Source organism: Diuraphis noxia, unplaced genomic scaffold (genome assembly GCF_037042655.1).
Source record: "Diuraphis noxia isolate RWA-SAM2 unplaced genomic scaffold, SU_Dnox_SAM2 contig0001, whole genome shotgun sequence".
NCBI classification, from domain to species: domain Eukaryota; kingdom Metazoa; phylum Arthropoda; class Insecta; order Hemiptera; family Aphididae; genus Diuraphis; species Diuraphis noxia.
Genome location: NW_028301711.1, coordinates 70234997 through 70260141, shown reverse-complemented (window position 1 = coordinate 70260141; position 25145 = coordinate 70234997). Strand labels below are relative to the sequence as shown.

Below are 25145 nucleotides of genomic sequence, written 5' to 3'. Positions count from 1 at the left end.
CACGTTCGATGTAATCATTTGCCGATATCAAATGTGGTAATAAATCTGCCGGCTTTTTGTAGTTAGATAGTGGGCCCAGGTAGTCTCGGTATCGATCGTTGCCGATCCCGCGAACTATCCATTGTATCTTTTCGTTATCGTCCATGGCGGCCCGATTACACCTAGACAGTTTTTCATAAAAATATTCTATCATATTTTGACCTGTTTTCCTAGTAAAATTTTGAGCGTCCAACTTTATCCGTAAAACGTCTTCATTTGTCGACGGAAAAGTTTCTTTCAATAGTGGTACCCACTGCAACCACGTTCGTTCTTCTCTCGGTAGAGAGAACAGTCGAGCTACTCCCGCGAGTTTCGTTAATGCGAAATGTTGAATCGCAACATCGTCCCACTCGTATAGAATAGCATATTCTTCCACTTTATCGATCCATTTTTCGATCGTCAGTGCACCATGTACAGGATCAAATTCCGGTACTACCATCGCTATATCTGCCAAATATCGTCGGTGTTGTGTTGTCGTGTCACTATCACTATATCTATTACTCTCAGCCATCACGCGCACGCGATAAGTTCAGCTCTACAGGTAATAAAATATATATATAGTACGAACAACTCGCTCCGCTGAGCCACTCGCCGATAACGAACAGATATATAACACGTCGTCGGACAGCCCCAGCTAAAATAGCATGGCCTTCGTACACGCAGCACAAAATATAAGTACTATAATTACTGGTGAAAATATTACTTCATTAATATTCACTCGAAAAAAAAAAATTTCACGTTCGCGTATCCTAACGCTTTATATGCATATATATGCAGAAAAAAAAAAAAGAGAAAAACAAACCGAATCGAGTTTAGCGCACACACACACGACCGACTTACCGCACAATTTCCGTATGAACCCCACACCTGAACTGTAGAACACTATATTTTTGGGTGTTCAGTTGGGAGCAATTATTAAAATAAAAGTAAAGTAAATAAAATAATTCGGGTTTACGGAAAAGAACTTTATTTAAATATTTAATAGTTTACGTGCCTTTAATCGGCGTTCGTCGGTGGCCGCACTATAACAACTGACTATCGGTACGACAAATATCTCCGAACGACGATCGCCTTATCTGACACGATAATTGCCGTGGACTTACGGCATAGATATGGCGTTACAATAATACTCGTAATATATATATATATACACAAAAAAAAATTACCACACTTTTTTCTTAATAATCGTGTGTTTGTCCCTATGAAGTTACAGAATAAAATTTTATTTAAACTACACGAAATTCATCTTGGAATTTGAAAGACTGAAATGAGGGCACGTTCCTTGTTTTATTGGAAAGGTTTAGATAAAGATATCGAGAAATATGTTGCTAATTTTGCAGTATGTAGGTAATAACTTTAGAAATGAGAATATTAAAGACCCTATGATATGTCAAGAAGTTTCTAATCTACCTTATGAGAAAGTTAGGTGTGATATTTTGGATCATGATTCATGGGAAAGATATTTACCTAGTATAAGTTGAATACTATTCTGGTTGGCTTAAGTTTAATTATTTATCTTCTAAAACCTCAAATAATATAATTAAAATACTAAAAGTTATTTTTTCGATACGTTGGATTCCAAAGCAACTTGTGGCAGATAATATTTATTTATTTATTTTTTTTTTTTTTTATTAATCAGAAAAAATAATACTTAACAAGATACATATTAAATAAAACATTAATTGATTTATCTTTCTCCTGTAAGCTTACGCTTCTGTTGGAGAAAGAGAGTTATAAAGTGGTAGAATTAATTACATAATATCATTTAAAAATAAATTTAACATTAAAAAATAAGAAATAATTATCAGAAACAAGTACACATAAAGGTAAAATATTACAACTAGGTAAAAATAAACATAAGAAGACATTTAACAATTACATTTATCATATTATTATTTTTTTTTATATAGCATAATAATTTGTAACACTAGTACAAGTATTAAAGTTTTTCCATGTTAGTAAATAACCAATCAGAAACCAATTTTTTCGCATACTTAGGTGTTATACAAATTGTATTTTTTAATTCATTATTCATGGAGTTGAAGATAGTAGGACTTTGATAGTCCAGAAATCTTTGACCATATGAGGTATTTGTATATGCTACAGGAGCATTATATGCTCTGTTTATTCTCTTATCTTCTACTCTTTTTAAATTAAACCAAGTGTTTATATTTTTAATTACCCATAATATTGCTAATTTCTGGTAAATTAATTTAAAAGGCAAAACGTTTAGCTCTTTATAGTTATGTACAGTTGACCCTACTAAATCTATTTTACCCAGACATACTCTTATTATTTTATTTTGCTGTAGTTGTAGCGGTTTTATTACATTCGCAGTTGCACCACCCCAAATCTTTACACCATATTGGAGAACAGCTTGATATAAGGATATATATACTATTCTGATGAGTGCTTAGGTAAAATTGACTGGAGTTTATAAAAATGATTCAATGAAATACGCAGGCGTTTAAGTAAATAATTAATGTGCAGATCCCATCTCAGGTGTTTATCAATAGTTATACCTAAATATCTGATACTTTGAACTCATTGAATTTTTTTACACGTATTTGTGTCAGCACACTTTTTAGCATTTTCACAAAAGTGAATTTTTAAATCACTTATAGGGATTTGAGTACTATTTATAGTGAACGTCATGTAAAAGGTCTTACTAGTATTCAATGACAATTTCCTATTTGTTAGACTACGCACAACTCTATTTGGCCCATTTGTTGCTTTGTCGTGAACAGATTTCCATATCGTATGCTATTTAATTCTAATGAATTTCAGAATTTTGCGACTGATTGGGAATTTGTTATAACTACGTCAAGCCTTAGATACCCAAAATTTAACGGACTTGCGGAGAAAGGTTTAAGTATTGCGAAATCAATACTAAAAATATCGGATGAAGGTAAAGTTGATAAACAATTAATGTTGTTAGAATATCGAAACAGTGCTATCATAGGCTCTAAGTTTTCCCCAGCACAACTTTTAATGAGTCGCACTTTAAGATCGAAAATTCCAATCTTAAACAATGCTCTACAGCCTATGGTTAGTAAATGATTTTAAATTAGTACGTGAAAATAAAAATATGAAAACAAAACTATATTATGTTTAGAGATTTATTCTAAAACTTGGAAGCCAGCTAAAATCATCAATAAAACAATACGCCCAGATCATATGTTTTTAGTGATAACACGGGTAATAATAAACTACGAAATATTGTACATTTACGGCCTGCCGGTAAACAGATCAGGTATAATTTGAACAAAGATAATGTTGTTTCGAAGCCTAGTTGGATATGTAAGCGACGTGTTGTATTTTCAACTAAGCTTAATTTATAATTTGTATCATTATGTATTATTTCACTTTTGTAAACTCAATCTATAGGTAATCTGTTTTGTTTATATATAAAAAGGGAGATGTTACATAGCTATAATAGCTATGATACCTACCTGCTATCTACAATAAAGGTTATGCAATTATGATGTATTAACGCATGTACTGCTATCGGTACTTTATACACAATAAAATCGGTATGCTTCTAGCACTCGAGTTTAGAACATGTATTTTTCACCTACACTCCTTATGAGATGCAACACATCATGCTAACAGTGTCGCATTGTACACTATTTTAGTCCGTGGACCAATGCATTGGTAGGCAACTATGGACAGGGATGTTCCAGATATAATTATGGAGCTGGAACAGGAACTCTCTCTGATTACACCTCGAGAAGACAGCGGACAACGATTGTAACGGAACCATTGAATAATATAATAGTTGCGTTCCGGAAAAATGGGTAGGTAAATAATAGCTGATCAATATTGAATATTTATAGAATTAGAACCGTGGGAAATCACTAAATTCAATTTAAAATTGTTTAATGTAGGACAATTTTTTTCATTCACATTATATACCATAGTCGCATAGTTTCAGTTTCATAGCCTGAATTTTTAAATGGGGAGGGGGAGAACTGCAGTCTAGATAAACCAAAAATAAAAATAAAAAAATACCACCATTATGACAATTGGCAGTTTATACTTGTTATATGTATACATAACAGTTTAATAGTTAAATAAACATAGCATAGTTTAATAAACCATACTGTAATCAGTGTAATCATGTAATCAACAGAATTTAATATAATAATAACTATAATAAATACTAAATAGCATATATTATTTAATTCGTAACAAACTTAAAAATTTCAGTAAATGCAACTATGCATCTAATGAAAACTTATACAATAAAAAATAATAAACAAGACTTTTACAAACAACAATAGCCAATAATAACAAAAATAATCATTTGAAGGAATATTTATATTGACTCTTCTCCAACTTAATTAAATCTTTGTTCTTTTTTACTGACTAAGAAAATTCAAAACAGTCTTCTTTATAATTAAAATAAATTAATTGTTCAGATTTTATGAGAGCTGTTGAACACTTATTTCTCTCAAAAATCCATAACAGAAAATACTCTTTCAGTAAATGCACTACTTAAGGGTAGTATTAATAAAAATAAACCTAACCGATAATAATAATGTAAATATACTATATCAACCATATTATTACACAATCAGTGGTTTGCACCTTATGAATTTTAAATCCAGTCAATCCATGGGGGGTCCAGGCCCGAAAACCCTCCCCTTGGGTACGCCCCTGTCATAGAGTCTATGATAATCTTCTATCACGTCGATAATAATATCATATTGACATATTGTGATAATAATATAAAGAACATTCAACATTTCAATGTCTATTTTTGTAAAATGTAGGAATTTAGGATTGTTCTACAAAAAGTGTAAAGCTTTGTAGGACGCGTAGGACAAATCTAAGTACTAACAAATGTAGGACAGTCCTGCCCAATGTAGGACGGTTGGCAACCCTAGTAAATTCCATTGTCTAAATGTTATTTAGTGTATACTTATGTAGATAACTACAGCACTAAAAAGATGTGGTTAATGTTTTATTATATTAGGTGTCATTAATATAATGTCGTTAGTATGTCCAAGGTTGACAGACGTATTAAAATAGGTATGTGATTTACGAACTTTGTTAATTAATGACGAAATATTTTGATTGAAAACATACTGAGCTAATTAAACCCATATGAGTAACTACCACTTAAAATAGTTAAGCTCTATAGTATATCTAATTTTTATATTAGTGGGATTAGTTACAATATTTATGTATTACACATAAAAACAAAATTGTACATAATCAGAAACATGCACAATTATTTATTATCCATAGAACTATCAAAATTCAATCATTATTTGATTAAGTGAGTTAGTGATAGTGAGTTCCTCTATTTATTTAAAATTTTATTTAATTAGTAGCTACTTATACAAATAATAATGTTTTAAAAATATAAAAATATACAAGACAGATAGCCTATAAAAAGATTATTATCATGTATTATACTAAAAAGTAGATAATATTCTCTGTACTTCTGTAATTAAATAGATAGAAGTATAAAATGATGAAACCAATAATTACAAACATATTTAGGTGTAGAAAATCAGACACAATTAAAACATAGTAGGTACCTGGTATAAGAAATATTTAACTACCAACATTCCTAAACAATTACATCACAACAAATATACAAAAATGACACATCACCGCAGTAAGCTATTAACATTCTTCACTGTCTACGTTCTAAATTATGACCATGTTTGGGCATAAAGAAACAACACGATATGGGAAAGACTACACAACACCATCACAATATGACGCAATCGAAAATAATTTCCAAAAAAAAAAAAAATAATAATGTCATATAATTTATCCTCCGTAATGTATGATTATATTATATTATAAAGCACTCCCAAAATGCATATCCCACTCGTTTCCAACAAATAACTTTTATTTAAGCAATGAAAATATCATAGATAAAAAAATTGTACAAAGAGAATTATAATATATTATATGAGCAATAAAATATTTAAAAAATGTTTTTAAAAACATAAAAAAAAATAATAAAAAAAGGTTTTTAAAACATATATAGCAATGTTTTGATGGCCGCTTTTCCATATAAAAAAAATGTTTAATTAACATTTTTAAATAAACAAAAAAGGTTTTTAATATATTTTTTAAAAACTTTCTAAATGTTTTTTAAACATATGCAGTTTAAAAATGCAGTGTTTTCAGCTTATTATAGGTAGGTACATATGTTAATTTTTTTTATACACACCCTATGTATATAGAATTGCAAGAAATTGTTTATTAAAAAAAAAAAAAATTATTAATTTATAATTCAATATTATGAAAGACACAAAAAAAATTAATTTTAAATAAAATGATAAAGAACCTTTATGGTTATAAGCATAATATCAATATGTATACAATTAATACAAAATAAAATAATAATATATATACTTAATAAAATATATATAATGTATACATAAGTAATAGGTATACTATAATAGGGTATACTTTAGTACTACTAAAAGAAAATAACAACTTTTAAGTATAATTATATAATAAAAACTGCAATAACTAAACTTGGATGTAACAAATAACAATATAAGTATATAATAAAATTTGTACCTATAATGTATACATAGGTATAATTATTTATATAAAAAAAACAATTTTTAAGTATGAAATAAAAATAATAATAACTGAACTTGGATGTAACGAATAGGTAACAATTAAACAATTGTAAATAAGACTATACATTAAAAAATGCTGGTCAGGTCAGATAGGCTGGTCAGATGTGGCAAGATCATCATCTATTGCTGCAGTAGTCTAAAGATAATTTAATGGCATTTCTATAATTAATAAATACAATCATATTAAAAAATGTATATTTAATTTAAATCTTATAATAATGTAAATAAAATAACTGAAAATGTGTACCTTTTAATTCTGGTTTCGCTCTGAGCCATCCATGGGCTTATGATTTCTATAATACCAGCTTTTGTAGTGGTAGGAAATTTGTGTTATATCGCACCTAATAAAAAAGTATAAAACAATATAATATGACATAAAATAATGTACCTAATACAAAATATGAGATATACACATTTAATTTGGAAACAAGCTTCTCTACAATTTTGAACATTATATTATAAAAGTGTGTGATTTACTACGAGATTTATGAAACATTAATAACTCTATTCAAAATTATTCTTTATTACTGTTAGGGTCGTTCTTACAATATACGGTAGTGTCAGTTAAATCAGTTAATGCTAACAGACTGATAACAGATTTTATTACCGGCAGAATTCCGGAGGTTATAAGAGTCCGACAACTTTAACTGGATATTGTAAGAATCAGCCTTAGAAAATTAACAATGTTGTGTGTAATTCAAGGATGTGAAACTTCTTAACAAATATTAAAATTGTAAATAATAAAATATAGTTGATATGAATATTGCCTACTTATTATAACTTTGTGAATTGGACTTGCTTCAAGACTTTTTTTTTTGCCCCTTCCAACTATAATCTGCTATAAATTCATCGAAAAACATTATTCTCATTGTCGATGTTGTCATTTTAGATAAACTCTTTATCCCACCATTGGTAAATGCAATTGTGGACACCTATTAAGTTAATTGTACATTATTAATGCATGGTCTAAAACATATTTTAAAATACAGAAAATATAATTTTATTAAAGGATATCACAAATTCACAACACTAACTTTTTTTTTTTTTTTGATTTTAAGTTTATTTGTGTATTATTGTAGCTAAAATAATTACAATATTTTAGTAAAAATCCAAAGTTGAAAAAATTATTATTTATCAAGATAATGAGTTGATAGATTCAGAGATTTTGGCGCTATATATAGAGCCTATGGGTGACACAGATAAACACAATTTTTTTTAATAACTTACAATAGTATTTAATAATTTTGTTCTTCATAACCCTAAATATATCTATGTGCTTAAAATATTATATATATTGTTTTGTATACATATTATATAAGTACTTGTTTTTAGTATAGTGATGTTCTTTAATATAGGTAGGAATAATGAAATTATATTACTTAGGAGAGAATTTTTATTTAGGAACTATTTATATATATATATATATATATGTATTGTTTCAATTTATAAATTGGTTTCTAGTAATAATATAAACTAACCTTGGCTTATTAATTTAAAAGAATTTAGGTATGTACTATAATATTAAATCAAAATGTGTTATTTAATTTAACTAACACATAAAATATTATTATGCATTAGTTAAAACTTTCAAAAATAACAAAAAAAAAATATTAATTTAACTACTAGCTACCTTAAACATTTCATAATTACCAGTTTATGGAAATATTCAATATCTTCAAGTTTTTTTTCTAACATTTTAAGACCATCTTCACTTTTTATTGGAAATACTACATTGTCCATTTCATAATTAGATACTACTACAGGTTTTTTATCATCGGTTGTATCTTTATTATCAATGAGATGATGTTTAATATAAGAAACAGTATTTCTTAATTTCATAATATTGGCTTCAATAATGGTACAATTAAAATTAATAACTTTAAAAATAATCAGTAAATAATTTAAGATTTTTAACTCATCAGAAATGAAACACAGGTCTGATGAAGAGCATCAGTGTTCGTTCTTACTATAACGTGTACCTATTAAAGGACATACAGACTTAGAAATCTTATCACTATCGACTGGAGTACTCATAATTGCACTAGAAATTGAGCTTGAAGTAGAAGGTGACAATGTTGATATTGAATTATATGTCCTCTTTGTAGCAGATTTCAACAATATAGGTGGAGGAGTAGGAAACTGACGATCAATGTTGGTTGGTCGTAAACTGGCTTGTGGTTCTAGGATTTCAGTAGAACTGGTCAGAGGATGTAGATCATTTTTATCCAGAGCAATATCCTCATTGCTACTACTAATTTCAAAAAGTAGCCTTGAAGAAGTTGTTTTATTTTGGCAACCTTTACCTCTCATTTCAAATTCTGACTCTAAATTTGACTCGCTTTGTTTTTTATTTGCTTTTATCATAATTTTGTATCCTCTTTCATAATCACCTATATAAGAATAAATCAATTTTGATATAAGTATTTTTTTCAAATATTATATGATATAGGTTAATAATAACTTGTTGGGGCATAAAAATAGCACTATAAAAAGTAGTCAATGATAATTTTGTAATTAATTGCACATTGCAGTAATAAGAAAACAATTTAATTGATTATTAACACAACAAATTTATATATTTTTTCTATTTTATGCTCGGCCTCAATTCATAAGCAAACATAAACAACCTTAAACTTAAAATAAAATATATATATATGTAACTGAAATCTGAATACATAATCATTAAATTTACATCATTCAGCATTTAAGTTTTAAATTAAATTAACAAATATTTTACATGCTTTAGAAGTAACATTCTCCATCTTATTGTTCAGAAATCTAACACTTATAACCTAATATTTAAAGTACAAAATATACTTATCCTAATAAATAATCTTTACATTTACAATAGGTATTTAACATAGATGAATTAAAGGTAAGACAATATAAGACTGGTTTTTGTATGGGAAATATATATATTTTAAGCAAATTTCTGAAACTGGCCACATTTTTAAGATGGATAAATGTTGAACAACATAAATTCCAAGTGATGAGCTATTACACGGCACTGAATAGTAATCTTCTTGTGATATAAATTTTTTACCAATGACAACTTCAGTTTTTAGTGACTTTGAATAAGCAAAGTTGTGCACCATTATAATATCACCATTTTTTGACCCACAGCAATTATCAGGTTTTGTTATTCTTAATTGAAAGTGTTGAAACATATGAATCTTGTATTGTGGTCCACGACAATTTGCTAGTAGAGGACCATCACAGTGAATATTTGATATTTTTGATAATGATGATTGCCGAGGAGTTTCAAAATAGTTTTCCAATAAAAAACATTCACCTAATCGATTACAAATTTGTTCAGCTGGTTTATTATATCCTCGCACCATGGATTTAATTTTTTGCAAATAATTTCCAAATTGAAATGCAAATATTGTTTTTAAAGTAAAATTTGATGTTATTCCTGAATAGTAATCAGAGTCATCTACTATATGAATTAAACCGTGGAAATTATGAGTGATAAAGTCTTTATTATACAGATGAATAAAGTCTTCAACAAAATACTGTAGTAATGATCTGGCATAATTACACATCCACTATCTTTACACATTTTAGGTGACAATAATATAGTCACTGCAAAATAAAGAGTTGAAAAGTTCTCATATTTTTTACTAGTAAAAACAGATTTTAAGACAACTGGTCCTAAATATAGCAAAAATGTTCGAAATTCAATAGCTTTCAAAACGAAGAAATGTTTCAGTTCTCTTGGCTTCCTATTAATTTCAATAGGTACACATGAACGATATTCAACTAATAATGATGATAATCTAAGACAGAGTTGGCTAGACAACTTGTGAGGAACATTTCCTGTACTCCATGTTAAAATCATAGTACGAATTACTCCTAAATAAACAAGGTGCATTTTATCTAAAACAAACGAGTTGTTAAAATGCAGTCCTGGGATTTTTGTAAGTAACGTTTCAGTTTTTCTAAATTCTGTATCTAACCAATATTATAAAAAGTTATACCCACTAAAAGACTTTATACCAAGAATGTCTGCCTTTACAGGGGCATCACAACAGACAGCAACAACTTTTACTGGAATTGTTTTTCCACTTTGATGTAAAATACCATTCTCTGATAAATAATTGACTTCATTAACAAATTCTTCTAGGTAACAATCCATATCATGAGGTTTACCTTTACCAAAATATAAACCAATTGGGAACACTTTATTTTGTAGTTAATTTATATCTAAAATATATCCCAAATAAAATTGGTATCACGTGTATGTTTGAACTTTTTTTAACCTATATGGATATATTTTCCAGGAAAAACTATTTTTGAACAAAATTTAGTCTTGGATATTTTCAATAATGTCCTAGAATCTCTTGGTAAAGCAGAGGTTAAAGCAGGACTCTTTGAATTTCAGAATCATCAACAAGGAGGGGGGAATAGTTAACTTTGGGAACTCCTGGCCTATAGCCTATAACGTACCTTTTTCACCACATACAAGTGTGTGGTTTTATCAATCCCCTCCTCTTCACTACTTTCTCAATCTATAATAACTTTATATATTTAGGTGAGAGCTGCGTCAGGACTCAGAACTACACCATACTGCGAATGATCACAATTCATTTTGACTGCAGTGTTCGTCCAATATTATTGTTACTCTTCTAGTCTTCTACCAGATAAATCGAACTATCTACTATATCCTACACGGACATTGTACCTCTAATAAGGTATGTTATACTTATATACTATCAACAGACTACTTATTGTTCTTATTGTTAGGTAATTTCAATGGTAAAATTTAATATAAAGTTAATCAAGATACATATTGAATAAATATTTTTCACAAACAAAACATATAATATATTTATTTAGAAATAAAGATTTACATTCAATTAGTATGTACTTATGTAAATTCTGATGGAAAATTACAGTTAAATTAGTTTTCAATTTTTAAATACCTAACGTTAAATAATTTTATGTGCAGTCTAACCTAACCTAACTTAAAATAAATAGAATGCAGTAGAAATATATTTCATATATTCGTAGAATAAATTAACCTACCAACGGCCAAAAAATTATACAAGTATGAATAATAGGTACCTATCAACATAGGCTTTCATATATTGATACTTAGCATGATATTTTTTGTTACTTACCTATTAGTTGGTTTATTATTAATTAAAAAAAACTAGGTTTCAACAATTTAAATTTATATAACAAAAATCGTTCGATAATTTCATAAAAATTGCATAAGATATGCTATATTTGTGTGATAAAAAAATATTATTTTTAGTATTTAATTTATCAATAATATTAATTTACAAATGAATTTAACAATAATCAAGATCAAAAACGTATTAGTTTTATTCTGCAGGTTTTTAACATATTATAGTCACATCGTATAATGTTGTGTATTATTTCAGAAAATCATGAAGTTCAATTTGATTATTTTGGTACTGAGCTTGTGCGTTGACTTAATTCTTGGATCTATCGCTAATAATAGTTCGTACTGGGAAGCTCCGTTCAGGTTTTGTGGATCAAATCTCGCAGTTGAGCTCTCAATCATCTGCAAAGGCCGCTACAACGAAGATCCACGTGAATATAATTTTCTATAGTACCTTATTCTTAATTATAATAGTATCGTCTATTGGTCGAAATTAACCTATAAAGTTTATATTAATTGTAAAATCAACGAACTCTAGAATACAAAATTAGATACCTATCACACACACACAGTTAATTATCGGGGTTTGTGTTTCTTCTCATTTTTTATAAGTATGAAAAAATAAAACGAAAATTTCATAACTTAGTTAGATCATTTAAAATCTTTCTCAAAGACTGCGATGCCCCCCTCCCCCGCGGTTAAGGTTTCTAGCCACAGGAGTCATGATGGTGGTATAAGTCGTATCGATGATATCGATTATATCAATCCAATTCACTATCGAACAAATAGCGAATTAAATAATATCGTAAAACTAAGAATATAGTAAATATTATACATTTTGTTTTCAAAATCTATCGATTAATCGAAATAATCGATTATTTTGACACTATCGACTATCGAGTGTATCTTACTAAGATACGGAGAAATTTTGATTTATCATTATGGTCATAGCGTGCTGATGTAGATTTGACGAAATAAACATTATGTTTTCTCGTAATGCTCTAATATAATACATTAAGAACTAAAAAGCAAACTTTTTTTAAAATTTTTTAACATTTTAGGGGTTCTAATCTTCCCTTTCCTTGCTACTCCTTGTATATTTTAGTTTGTAATTAAAACAATTTAAAATTGAATAAAATGTAAAAGAAATATGGTAAATGGTAATCTGATGATCATGTTAACTTATTATAAGCATATTCTATTTAGTTAGATTTATTGAAAAATGTTTGTCTTTGCTAATGATTTACCTTTGTTTTCAGGAAGTCACTCGTTCAAATCTAAAAGGGCTATCGCTAATGAGTGTTGTAAAATAACTCCGTGCAGCAGGAAATATTTGAAAGATCATTATTGCCTTCCTGAATCGAAATGGTATGTAATAACATAAATAAAATATCTAAAATTGTAAACTTAAATTAACCATTCAACAAAATTTATATAAAAATAAACTTACGATAAATTCATAAACAAAGTTACAAACTTAACAGGTTAACTGCTACGTTATTTTTCAGTACATTGCCAAAAGCGCTACGTGTGCCATTTTTGGTACACTTGTTGTTTTGCCAATATGTTTTTGCGTGCCTACTATGGTACACTTAAATACGATTTTAACACAGGAAAATATTTCGTAGCCCGCTAGACAAACAAATTTTCGACTAGCCCATTAATATCTTATAAATTAATTTGTTTAGGTAAAATTAGAATACGAATGGCAAATCAACCATGTACCAGAGATGGTACACATGGCGGTTAACCTGTTAATAATAAAAAATGTTCTAACTTAATTTAATAGAAATGTATCTATATAAGATTCTACTACATTTCAAATTACTTATGTAATTTTTTCAGTAACTAATTAATATGTATAAATTCCAGGGCTACAATTGCAACTACAACTTTAACTTCAACTTCTACTTCAACTACAACTACGACTCCAAAACCAAAACCGGGATTTACGTTTAAAATCCGAAAAACGGATTACACTAATATTTTATTTTATTATTTTGATCTACGTAAGTACCTACATACTTTAAATCGGAGTGTCCGAATTGGTTCTGAAATGCCCGAATTGGTTCCCGGGTTCTTTCAAAGGGTATATCCGAATTAGTTCCCGAGTTGTTAAAATTTTGGCTTAATAAATAATATATAACAAACATTAAAAAAAAATTAAAATCTTAATTTAAAAATATAAAATAAATACCTAATAATAAATATATGCGGTATATCGTTTTTTTTAATTCGTTTATTTTCTTTATAGTTATTATTTTCTATTATTGAGGTAAAAACTTATAACAAACATTTAAAAAAAATTTTAATCTACTGATTTCATTATTTTTATATGTTCGGATGTGCGGAATAAAAGCAACTGTTGAATTTTCTGTGAAATGATTCACAGCAATTAGTATAGTTCGTTCTATACTACTGGTACATTCAGCCCACATTGTTGGTGGAAGTGAGCTATCTTTTTCAATATAATTTTTAAAATATAATCGAAGAATTCACCAATTTTTTCATTTAAAATATTAATTATAATATTAAATATTTCATTTATATTATATTGTATTTTGCTTTTTCGTAAGTCTGTATCGGGAAGCAATTCGGACGTGTGCCGCCTACCTAGAATATCGGGAACCAATTCGGATGCAGCCTTAAAGGGCTCATGAGTGGCTTGTAAGGGTCTTGGAGTGCATTTGAATTCCTTGGAATTTGTTGAAATAGAACTAGATACTTAGACGTTATTGTGATTTCTTACAAAACTATTTATAAACAGTTCAATATAGTTTATTTTTAATAGTAAAAATAATTTTATTTTTTAAAATGACAATATTCTTATATCTTGACACCTTGTCCTAGAATTTAGGACACCTAACTACATTTTTACTTGTTCCATTTTAACTCAAATACCATTAAGTATGCTCTCAGATTCAACAAAATAAATTTTAACCTTTTTCGTTCAAATTCAAGTTTAGTTATGATACATTGAGTATATAGTTAGAATGAAAAATTTAGCTTATAAATATAAAACTCAAAACATACCTTCTAATGTTGTGTAAATAAAATGCTGCCCTACTGCACTTAAAGCTTCTTGTACTGGAGGGATTTAGATGCTTATAATTATCTTAATAAAAATATAGTGTGGTGGAATTGATGATATCATATTTTTTCACACAAACACACAAATAGGTTGAAATAAATTATCTACAAATGGCTCTAAGCGAGTATCATCGTATAAACATCTAATGTTCCATAATTTCAATATTACCCATCCAATGTATATTATCATAGCAATAAATACACTTAAATAGTATCCAAATCCACAAACTAAAAGTTGATTTAATAATTTGTTTCAATTTTTCAGTGATGCAAGTATTGGAATATCTTCAATTGGATAAGTAACAAGTACACCAAGCAACTGTCAACATTATATTGCAGCTTCAAAAATATATTTCAATCTTTTGTTATAATTAAATTATTAATATGATATACTATCATATATGAACTATCTATAGATATCCCAACATTTTATTTTTCAATTTTAAACATTATATTGCAATTTAATTTATAGTGCAAAATAAAATAATAATAATATAATATGTATCAAATACTTAAATTAGTATGTATAAGAAAGTAAATGTAGATTTAACAATTATAAATTAGTTTTTATTACCCAACTCAAATAATAATATAAGTTTTATATTTTTATACATGATTTTCTGACTTATTATTTTTTATTTGTTTTGTTTATCATACACTAGTAATTCGATGTAAATGTTTCAGTTAGAATAATAATAATTATTAAAGAACAAAGAACTAAAATTGTACCACAAAATGTAATTTTAAGAAATCATAATATGTATGATTGATTATTATTTTAATATAATAAAAAGAAAATAATTTGTTCATTGGTTGGTTTAGGAAGCAATTTTACCATATTAGGTTGGTTAAATAAGATAATTTGAATAAAGCAAATTGAATTATGATTTTTAAACAACATTTTTATCTTATGACGTATATAAAACTAAACTAGAATATTTCAATATAGAACATTATATTTATATATATCTGTTTATACAAGCGACACTCTTCGCCGGTCTAAAGTTATGACTTAAGAGTCCAAAATTTTGAATATTTTGTAACTTCATACCTTTCTGGTGTGTTTAAATATTGAACATCACGGAAGTGAACGTTTTGGGTGGCCTACAATAATGTGTCTAGGGTGTTGAGTGTTTCAACTTCTTTACTTTTTATACTTTACATATGTACATCCTATGTAGTGTGCTAACATACCATAAAATGGCATTTGATGTGGTCATACCTTGTGATTTCTATTATGATAATATTATTTTAAATCTTAGTTAACATCAACCTGGGCTCACCAAAACACCAAATTATAATCCTAGAATTTATATGATAAAACTGATAACCAATATGATAATGATTAATTACGTTACTTGTGGGTGTAGCAAACTCTTAAAATATAGCACAAACAATACATTTAAAAAGTCTACATTCCTTCAATATATTAGTTGTTTATTTATACTATAGTGGACTCCCTTTAATTAAATCTTCTAGCAGTCAGTTTTATCCAATTTTAGCATTGTTAAAAATTATCAACCATTATAACCGATAATGTTGTATTTCCGATTGGTACTTATATTAACCATGACATATTGTTTAAACAATTGTTTGTAAGATATTATAGTAATTGAAGCTAATAGTTTATACGAAAAAGATATTACTGTATGTGATATAGTAGGTACATTATGTATTAGATAGTTCCTTTACTGTAAAACTAAACCATTTAATACAAACTAACTATCTATTGATAATAATATTATAATTGTAAATTTTAATTTTTGTTTAATATTATATAGATTTATATAACTATTTTAATTGTACATGGATGAACTTGGTTGGTATGTAATTAAATTAATTTGATTAAAAAAAACCTTGGTACCTTTTTGTGTTTTCAAATTCCAAAAATCAAAGTTTGTTTTCATTCCACATTTAAAATCAGAATTTTATTTTTAATGACATGATTACAAAATTGAAAAAGAGTTACCCAAAATATTTAAATTAGTACTTTCAATAAAACAACATAGGTACTACAAAAATGAAAAAAATAACATGATTGACATTGTTAGCTATATATAAATTAAACCTTAATTTAATTTGTTGTACTATATTACATTTTGTCAAGTAACTTATATATACATTTTTCATACCTACATAATAATTAATTTCAGTTTATCAATTATCAGTCTCAATAGAAAATTGATTTTGTGTACCTAGTAATTATTGGTTACTATTTAGCACTACCTATATGTATTTCACAGTTTTTTTGTTTTTTTGAGTGTCCAGAATTTTTATTTATCGGTTACTGATTACTGAAGGCTGTTTTAACAAATTTTTAATTGCAGTAACTTTCATGGACAAGGTATAGAAATAATTTTTTCATTTTCTTAAACTTTCAGGGTTGGGAGGGAAGGTTACAACTCCACCAGCACCACCATGTCTATAACACTGGTATCTTAATTATTATGTTACGTATAACAATTTAGTGATCAATTAACGACCTCAATTTTTTTTTATCGGACATTTGAGAAAGGTTTTTGAAATTTACGATGGGAATTTTTATTCATAAATAGCTCACATTGCTGGTGTGTTTAAATATTGAACATCACGGAAGTGAACGTTTTGGGTGGCCTACAATAATGTGTCTAGGGTGTTGAGTGTTTCAACTTCTTTACTTTTTATACTTTACATATGTACATCCTATGTAGTAGTGTGCTAACATACCATAAAATGGCATTTGATGTGGTCATACCTTGTGATTTCTATTATGATAATATTATTTTAAATCTTAGTTAACATCAACCTGGGCTCACCAAAACCGGTTTTAAAAAAAAATATATTTTTGCAACATTTTCTTGAATTAATATAATTTTTCCCAACAATATACAGTTTTCATAATGGATTGTCTATATTTAAGCACGTCAATATAAAACTGTAAAATACGTGATGTGATTCAAGTTATGTACAATAACAATTCAAATGAATTTCAAACGATTTAGTTCATCTGAAAAGAAATGTAACTACCAGGGGAATATGCTATTGACATCGCCATCAATAAGTGTGTCTTCGATATTTAATGGAAGCGCCAAAAACTACATATGATTAAAAATTCAAAAGTTAATTTTAATAAAATATTTTTGTAGTAACAGTATGAAAATTAGGTACGATCTTAAATAGAGTTTACAGGTAATTTCAAAATCATAGCTATCGACGGAGGACTATTTGAGATTTTAAGAATTATCGTACCAGGATTAAATGCGTAATATGAACTCTGTGGGCAATCTAATGTAGGCATAGTCAATGGTGTGCATCGTCCAATTTTCATTCATAATCTCAATGATTAACTGGTATTTATCCCACGTTTTTATTTAACAAATGAACATCACCGCTATTACATTAGATATGTTTATAAAAAAGTTTAGATAATACATTATGGCTGGGACGAATAACAAATAATATACTAATAAGATTCGTCTAAGAATTTTTTACCACATTTTCTATGAAAAACCCATTTGTTGAACAGTATATAACATTTAATGAATTGAAATACCAGAAACACTAGACGTGTAACATGTACTGATTGTACTGAGTAGGTACCTACTCCTGATGAAGGCGTATTCGGTTCTAAATGGTTTGAAAATTAAATATATATATAAACATTAATCATATCATCTTAGAATCTACTTTTAATCGCACATTTTATTAAAATAAAAACAAAAATATTGCTTATATTTTGGCTGCTAGTAGAACACTTGTATATATTTACGAATTAGTATGTCTGGACACACGTGTACAACTTAGGTACTGTCTTGATATTCTGTTCGAGCCAAAGTTATAGCATGTAATTATAAATATACATGATTTTAATACCAACCTTCATTGAAACCAAAATTTTGTTTTTAAAATACACCCTCATGGTATTCATTTATATAGATTAATAAAATAATTTAGATTAAATTCAAATGAAAAAAGCATAATGTCAAACTGTTATAAGACACATAATTATATATTTTTGCAACATTTTCTTGATTTAATATAATTTTTCCCAACAATATACAGTTTTCATAATGGATTGTCTGTATTTAAGCACGTCAATATAAAACTGAAAAATACATGATGTGATTCAACATATGTACAATAACAATTCAAATGAAATTCAAACGATTTAGTTCATCTGAAAAGAAATGTAACTACCAGGGGAATATACTATTGAAATCTCCATGAATAAGTGATAGTGAATGTGTCTTCGATATTTAATGGAAGCGCCAAAAAACTACATATGATTAAATATTCAAAAGTTAATTTTAATAAAATATTTTTGTAGTAACATTATGAAAATTAGGTACGATCTTAAATAGAGTTTACAGGTAATTTCAAAATAATAGCTATCGACGGAGGACTATTTGAGATTTTAAGAATTATCGAACCAGGATTAAATGCGTAATATAAACTCTGTGGGCAATCTAATGTAGGCATAGTCAATGGTGTGCATCGTCCAAATTTCATTCATAATCTCAATGATTAACTGGTATTTACCCAAGTAGCAAAGAAATGTTTTTGAAACGTTTTAAAAAATGTATGAAAAATATATAATAATATTATTAAAAATGTTTTTTAAATATCTTCATGGCCGCTTTTACATTACTTTGAAAATGTTTAATTAACATTTTAAATAGGTTGTAAATACATTTTGTTTTCAATGATAAAAAATATTTTTAAAACCATTCTTAAAAATTTATTTCATATACTTAAAATATCTTTTTTTTATTGTTTTAAGGTATTTTTAAAATGTTTTTTTTTTTTATAAAACACCCAAATATCATCTATAATATAAGATGATGTGTATAAATTATCAGATCTATATATAAACTATATATAGACAGACTAAAGGTTCTTAAACTCCATCTCAATAATATAGGTAAAAATAGCTTTGACGGAAACAATAAAATTGACATTCACATGCTAAATCATAAAAATTACATAAAATATATAATTATTTATTTTGCAATATTTTTTTTTTATTCAGGAAAATAAACAAAATCAACAACTGTTATTATTTTTAAAATAACATTCATAATATATTTGATATAGCCCAGGCTATAAAATATAATAATATTATAATACTAAATATATAATGATAATTAATAGTATATTATAATATTATATGAATAATGAATTATATAGTATCATCTTCATCAAATGATGATGATTGTAGTAGTCCTTCGGCTGGCATATTTTCAGTAGATTTTATGTTTCTTTTTTCGTCTCTATATTAAACAAAACAAAAATAAATTCAACATAAATATATTACTATAATTATAATACAATTTTATATTTGGATTAAAATGTATTATTTAGATATTGATGTATAAAGATGATAGTTATTTATTTATACTATGTCTATAAATATGTACACATAAATTATTTGTGTCCTTGGGCCCAGTCTATATATAAAATAAATTCAAAATATAATATATGCTACTTGTGAAAATTCAAGTTTAATAATTTTTAAAAATTATCACTTATTGGTACTATATACTGATAAGTATGTAAGTATTATGTAGTTTCAAAATTAATGGCTATAATTCTCAACACAGAAACCAGTTCTTATAATGATGTGATTAAGAAATATAAAATATACTCAATGCCATATTATTATGTTTATAAGTTATAACTAATAAATTTATCATATTGAAAGAATAAATAATATCACTTATTTATTTTATTATCATTTAAATGAATTAATAATAAATACCAATGTTTAAGCTATAACACCCAACAAAAATTAAAAAGATTATAAGAAACTAGGTAATTTAGTTAAAACTGATACATTCTCAGTATTTATAACATAACAGAACCTATAAAACTTATATATCTTCCATTATAATACAAGAAAACAAATTTCAAAAATCAATATAAATTATTGACGTTGTATCATAAATATTTAATGTTTAGTGTATAGTGCAAAAAACTACTATATATTATTATATGTATAATAAACATACCTAAGAATTCTAGTAGGTGCTTGGGCAAACCAATTCATTACACTTGCAATGACATCCATCTTGTAGTTTTCTGAATTAGGAAATTTTTTACCAACACAGTCTAAAACAATATTTACACAAATTATGTTTACCTCAATAATATGTTATAATAATAAAAAAATAATAATATGACTTACTTATAATAACTTTGAAAATTTTATAATTTTCTAATTTCTTTTTTTCTTTTTGACCTTTCCAGCTAAAGGCAGATGCAAATTTATCAGTAAATATTGTTTTCAATAAACTATTGGTTACTTTGGAAATTGATTTCCCTTCAGAAGCAAACATAAATGTTGACAACTGTTATTCATACATGTATAAAAAAAACAAACATTATTTAACACAATAATTTAATGCTTATAAAATAAGTTATAGATAGGTAGGTACCAATTTATCACTATATCCAAGGTCATAAAATGTGAGCTTTGATTCGAGAGTCAAAAGCTTTTCCTCGTCATTAATTGGGAATGTTGATAAAACATCATCAGTTTTTTCCTGATTGAATGTATTATTTTGAAGTGTTGAAGCCTCTTTATTTTCAATGAATGAAGTTAATTCCAGTTTTAAGTAATTCATGTTTGATTTGAACTTCATAAAGTCAGCTGTAATTGTTAAAATATTTAATTAATATATTTTCATATCTAACATTATAATACATTGTCATTTAGTGTTAATAAACATACAAATTTATGTAGTTTAAGTAATAATAATTTTTTTTTTTTATTACCAGATAGACGACAAAGTTGATGTCCCAACGATACTAATAGTTGATAGTTTTCATCTTTGTTTGTATTGTTATTTTGAGATTCAAACGAACAATGATGATTATTTTTCTTATTTAATTTGCAGTTTACATTACTTAGAGCTGAGTCATCTAAAATTAAATTAAACAATAATTATAAATAATATTAGAAATAGTCATAAACAACTAGTCCAAAATCTAACTTAGTTTCAAAAAAATGTAAAAACTTTAAAAATATATTAAGATAAGTAAATTATTCTATGTAATGCTTGAATTACAATAAATAATTCACTTATAAAAAATGTTCATTTTATTATAATAAAATACTGCCATAATTTATTTACTAATATAACGTTATATAATATTCTTACAGTTATTATGTATTCCAATATGAGGAGTCTCAAAATCAGTATCAATTAATTGATGATTATCTAATGGTGTACTTGTATTTATTGCAGATAATCCTGTTGATTAAGAAAGTTACATTTATTATTAATTTAAAATGTATTAAACAATTACATTACACAACATTTTATTAAATAAGTAATTAGAATATCAGCTGTAGGTATTTCATTTTACATAATTATCTCATTTTTCTTAAGCAAGTTCATTTGAATTATTAAAATATATTCCCATTATCAACAAAAATAGAATTTGACATTTGTGTTATTTTAATTTCTGAATTTTATGATCACAATAATTTTATTTAAGTCTATTAATTATACATACCTAACTTATTGCTTTGGCGGGGAGTGCTTGTTTTTTCTTTTAGTACAGCGCATTCATCAAAATTATGATTTTCTAAGAAAAACAAAAATGTATCATTTAAACATAAACTATACCTAGAAATAATAATAATAACTCACTACTGAACTAATGTAATCATATTAATACCTTTTTTTCTTTTGGAAAATTCGGATAGTCTAACTGGGTTGTTGATGATGACTTCTGTTTGATACTGATATGGAAAGCTTCATCAGAATTATCAGAGTCAGATGTTAAATTAGAAAATAAATTTTTAGTATTATGATCTTCATATTTTAATTTTTTTCTCATTCCACGTCCTTTCAATTCAGCATCAGAGTGTAAATTTTTTTTGCTTTTGTTTTTCAACAATTTATACATAAGTTTTATACCATAATCATAATTATCTGTAAATTAATAAATAATCAGTTTAAACAATAATGTAATAAATTTACAATAAATAAATATAGTAAATTAGATACCTATGTTACTCTCAACTATTTCAATTTTAAATTTTTCCCAATCATTTGTATTTGGTTTTGCTTTTTCTCTAGCAAGTGATTTTATTTTAGATAATCGAAATGACATAGGGTACCAACATGTATCATTATCGATTATCCATGCATTTGGAATTAAATCCGGGGTTTTTGCATCTGGAGGTTCATATAAATGTATGAGTGTCCACATTCTAAAATAAAAAACTTAATCAATTATATCTAACATAAATCATGGTATGCTGTTTTAATAATCATTAAAATAAATTAATAAGCACCTGAATAAATAATTAAAATTCTTCATATAAATTGTGATATATAATTAAGATAGAAGGAAAATAATGGATAAAATATAGGAAAAAATTATAAATAATGTTATACCATATAGACAGGTGTATTTATATAGTTGAATATGATGCTAATAATGATTTATATACAATAATGTACAAAATTATAATTTGTTTGGAAATTAATAAAATTAAAAATTAGCTTGTTGTATTATTATGCTGTATGCAATAGGGGGAAAACAACATAAATATTATGTTTATGCTTGAAATACACATATTTTTTACAAATAAATGAAATGGGACACAATTCAGGCTCTGATAATTTTTCAACTTCATAAACACCTATTAATGAGCTACTACAAGGAATTTCAAAAAAGTTTCGTTTGATTAAAAATGTTCTACCAATAATTACAGTACAGTTTAAATCAATAGAATGACATATATTTTCTACCATGACTATGTCTCCACATTCTAGACCACAGCAGTTATTTGGGGATTCAATTTTTAAGCTAAAATTAGGAAAATGTATTTCCTTGTACTGGAGACCCACACATTTAAGAGGTAATGCACCATTATTATAATGAATATGAGATAATAAAGGAAACTGTTGATTCAGAGTTCTCAAGGATGGAAATGACGAACTAATATCACAAAACAGTTCTGCCATTCGGTTTCCAATTTGCTCTAGGGGCTTATTTCTACCTCTAACCATCGACTTAATTTTTTGTAAGTAATTCTCAAATGGAAATGCTGAGATCTTATCCAATGTAAATTCATTTATTTTCGATGAAAAATAATCAGCATCATCAACCAAATGGATCAATCCATGAAAGTTATGTGTAATAAAACTTTCATCATATATTTTAATAAATGATTGAACAAAATGCATTAGTAATTGCCTAGCATAGTTTCGCAAATCTAAATCACCACAACTATTTGGGTTAAGTAAAATGGAAATTGCTACATTTAATGTCATGAAATTATTATATTTGTCTCTGTCTAAAACTCCTCTTGTGGCAACTGGTCCAGTATATAATAAAAATGAACGAAATTCAGTAGCTTTCCAACGAAGAAGATACTTTAAAGCTCTTGGTTTTCCTATAAATTCTTCTGGAAGATTTTGGATTTCCATAAAATCTGATATTTTTTTAATTAACTGCTGTGATAATTTATATGGAAGAGTCCCCTGGTACCACGTTGTTAGCATAGTTCGCATAACTCCCAAATATATTAAATGCATTGGATCTAATATAAATGAATTTACAAAATGAATCTCAGGAATTCTAACTAAAGCAGTATCGCGAAGACGATAATTAGAATCAGCCCAGTTAATAAAATCTTCATGTGTTCTGGCTGTACAATTTAATTCTGTAAATACCCTTTTACGGCTGACTGTAGAACCACGAACATGAAAAATATCCTCCGTGCCCCTTTATACCTAGTAAATCTTTTTTAGCTGGTGCATCACAAACAAAACCAACAATTTTTATAGAAAATAATATACCATTACTGTTTGTTATACCATGCTGCGATAATTCTACTATTTCTGAAATAAATGAATCTAAAAAAATATTCATATCACTTGGTTTTTCTAATCCATAATACAATCCAACTGGCAAAACAATTTTTTTTAAATGAGGTATATTGATTATTGTAACTAAAATTGGAATCACTTGACCAGATGAACTTTTGAACAATGGTAAACCATCAACATTAACTAATAAATTTAGTTCATAAATATCATTAAATGAATAATTATCAACAATTCAAATGAATTTCAAACGATTTAGTTCTTCTGAAAAGAAATGTAACTACCAGGGGAATATACTATTGATATCGCCATGAATAAGTGATAGTGAATGTGTCTTCGATATTTAATGGAAGCGCCAAAAAACTACATATGGTTATAAATTCAAAAGTTAATTTTAATAATATATTTTTTTAGTAACAGTATGAAAATTAGGAACGATCTTAA

General features: G+C 26.7%; 2 protein-coding genes and 3 pseudogenes across 2 annotated transcripts; 1 reads left to right on the top strand and 4 right to left on the bottom strand.

Annotated features, from left to right (window-relative positions):
* Window positions 1-6741: 6741 nt before the first annotated feature.
* Window positions 6742-23076, bottom strand: LOC149061517 (uncharacterized; annotated as a pseudogene).
* On the bottom strand, window positions 9512-11246 carry LOC149061520 (uncharacterized; annotated as a pseudogene).
* Window positions 10986-15343, top strand: LOC149061519 (uncharacterized). The gene is made up of 5 exons (XM_089216880.1): window positions 10986-11350; window positions 12047-12218; window positions 13047-13155; window positions 13660-13796; window positions 15143-15343. Exons 2-5 carry the CDS (start codon window positions 12053-12055, stop codon window positions 15178-15180), a joined length of 450 nt encoding a protein of 149 aa, XP_089073006.1. The 5' UTR covers window positions 10986-11350; window positions 12047-12052; the 3' UTR covers window positions 15181-15343.
* LOC149061518 (uncharacterized) lies at window positions 20036-22622 on the bottom strand. Its single transcript, XM_089220908.1, has 7 exons — window positions 22574-22622; window positions 22017-22109; window positions 21631-21777; window positions 21291-21505; window positions 21041-21203; window positions 20865-20964; window positions 20036-20126 (listed from the first exon to the last, which is right to left on the bottom strand). Exons 1-7 carry the CDS (start codon window positions 22620-22622, stop codon window positions 20036-20038), a joined length of 858 nt encoding a protein of 285 aa, XP_089077034.1.
* A 308-nt stretch (window positions 23077-23384) lies between the features above and the next one.
* LOC149061516 (uncharacterized) lies at window positions 23385-24936 on the bottom strand (annotated as a pseudogene).
* Window positions 24937-25145: the final 209 nt, after the last annotated feature.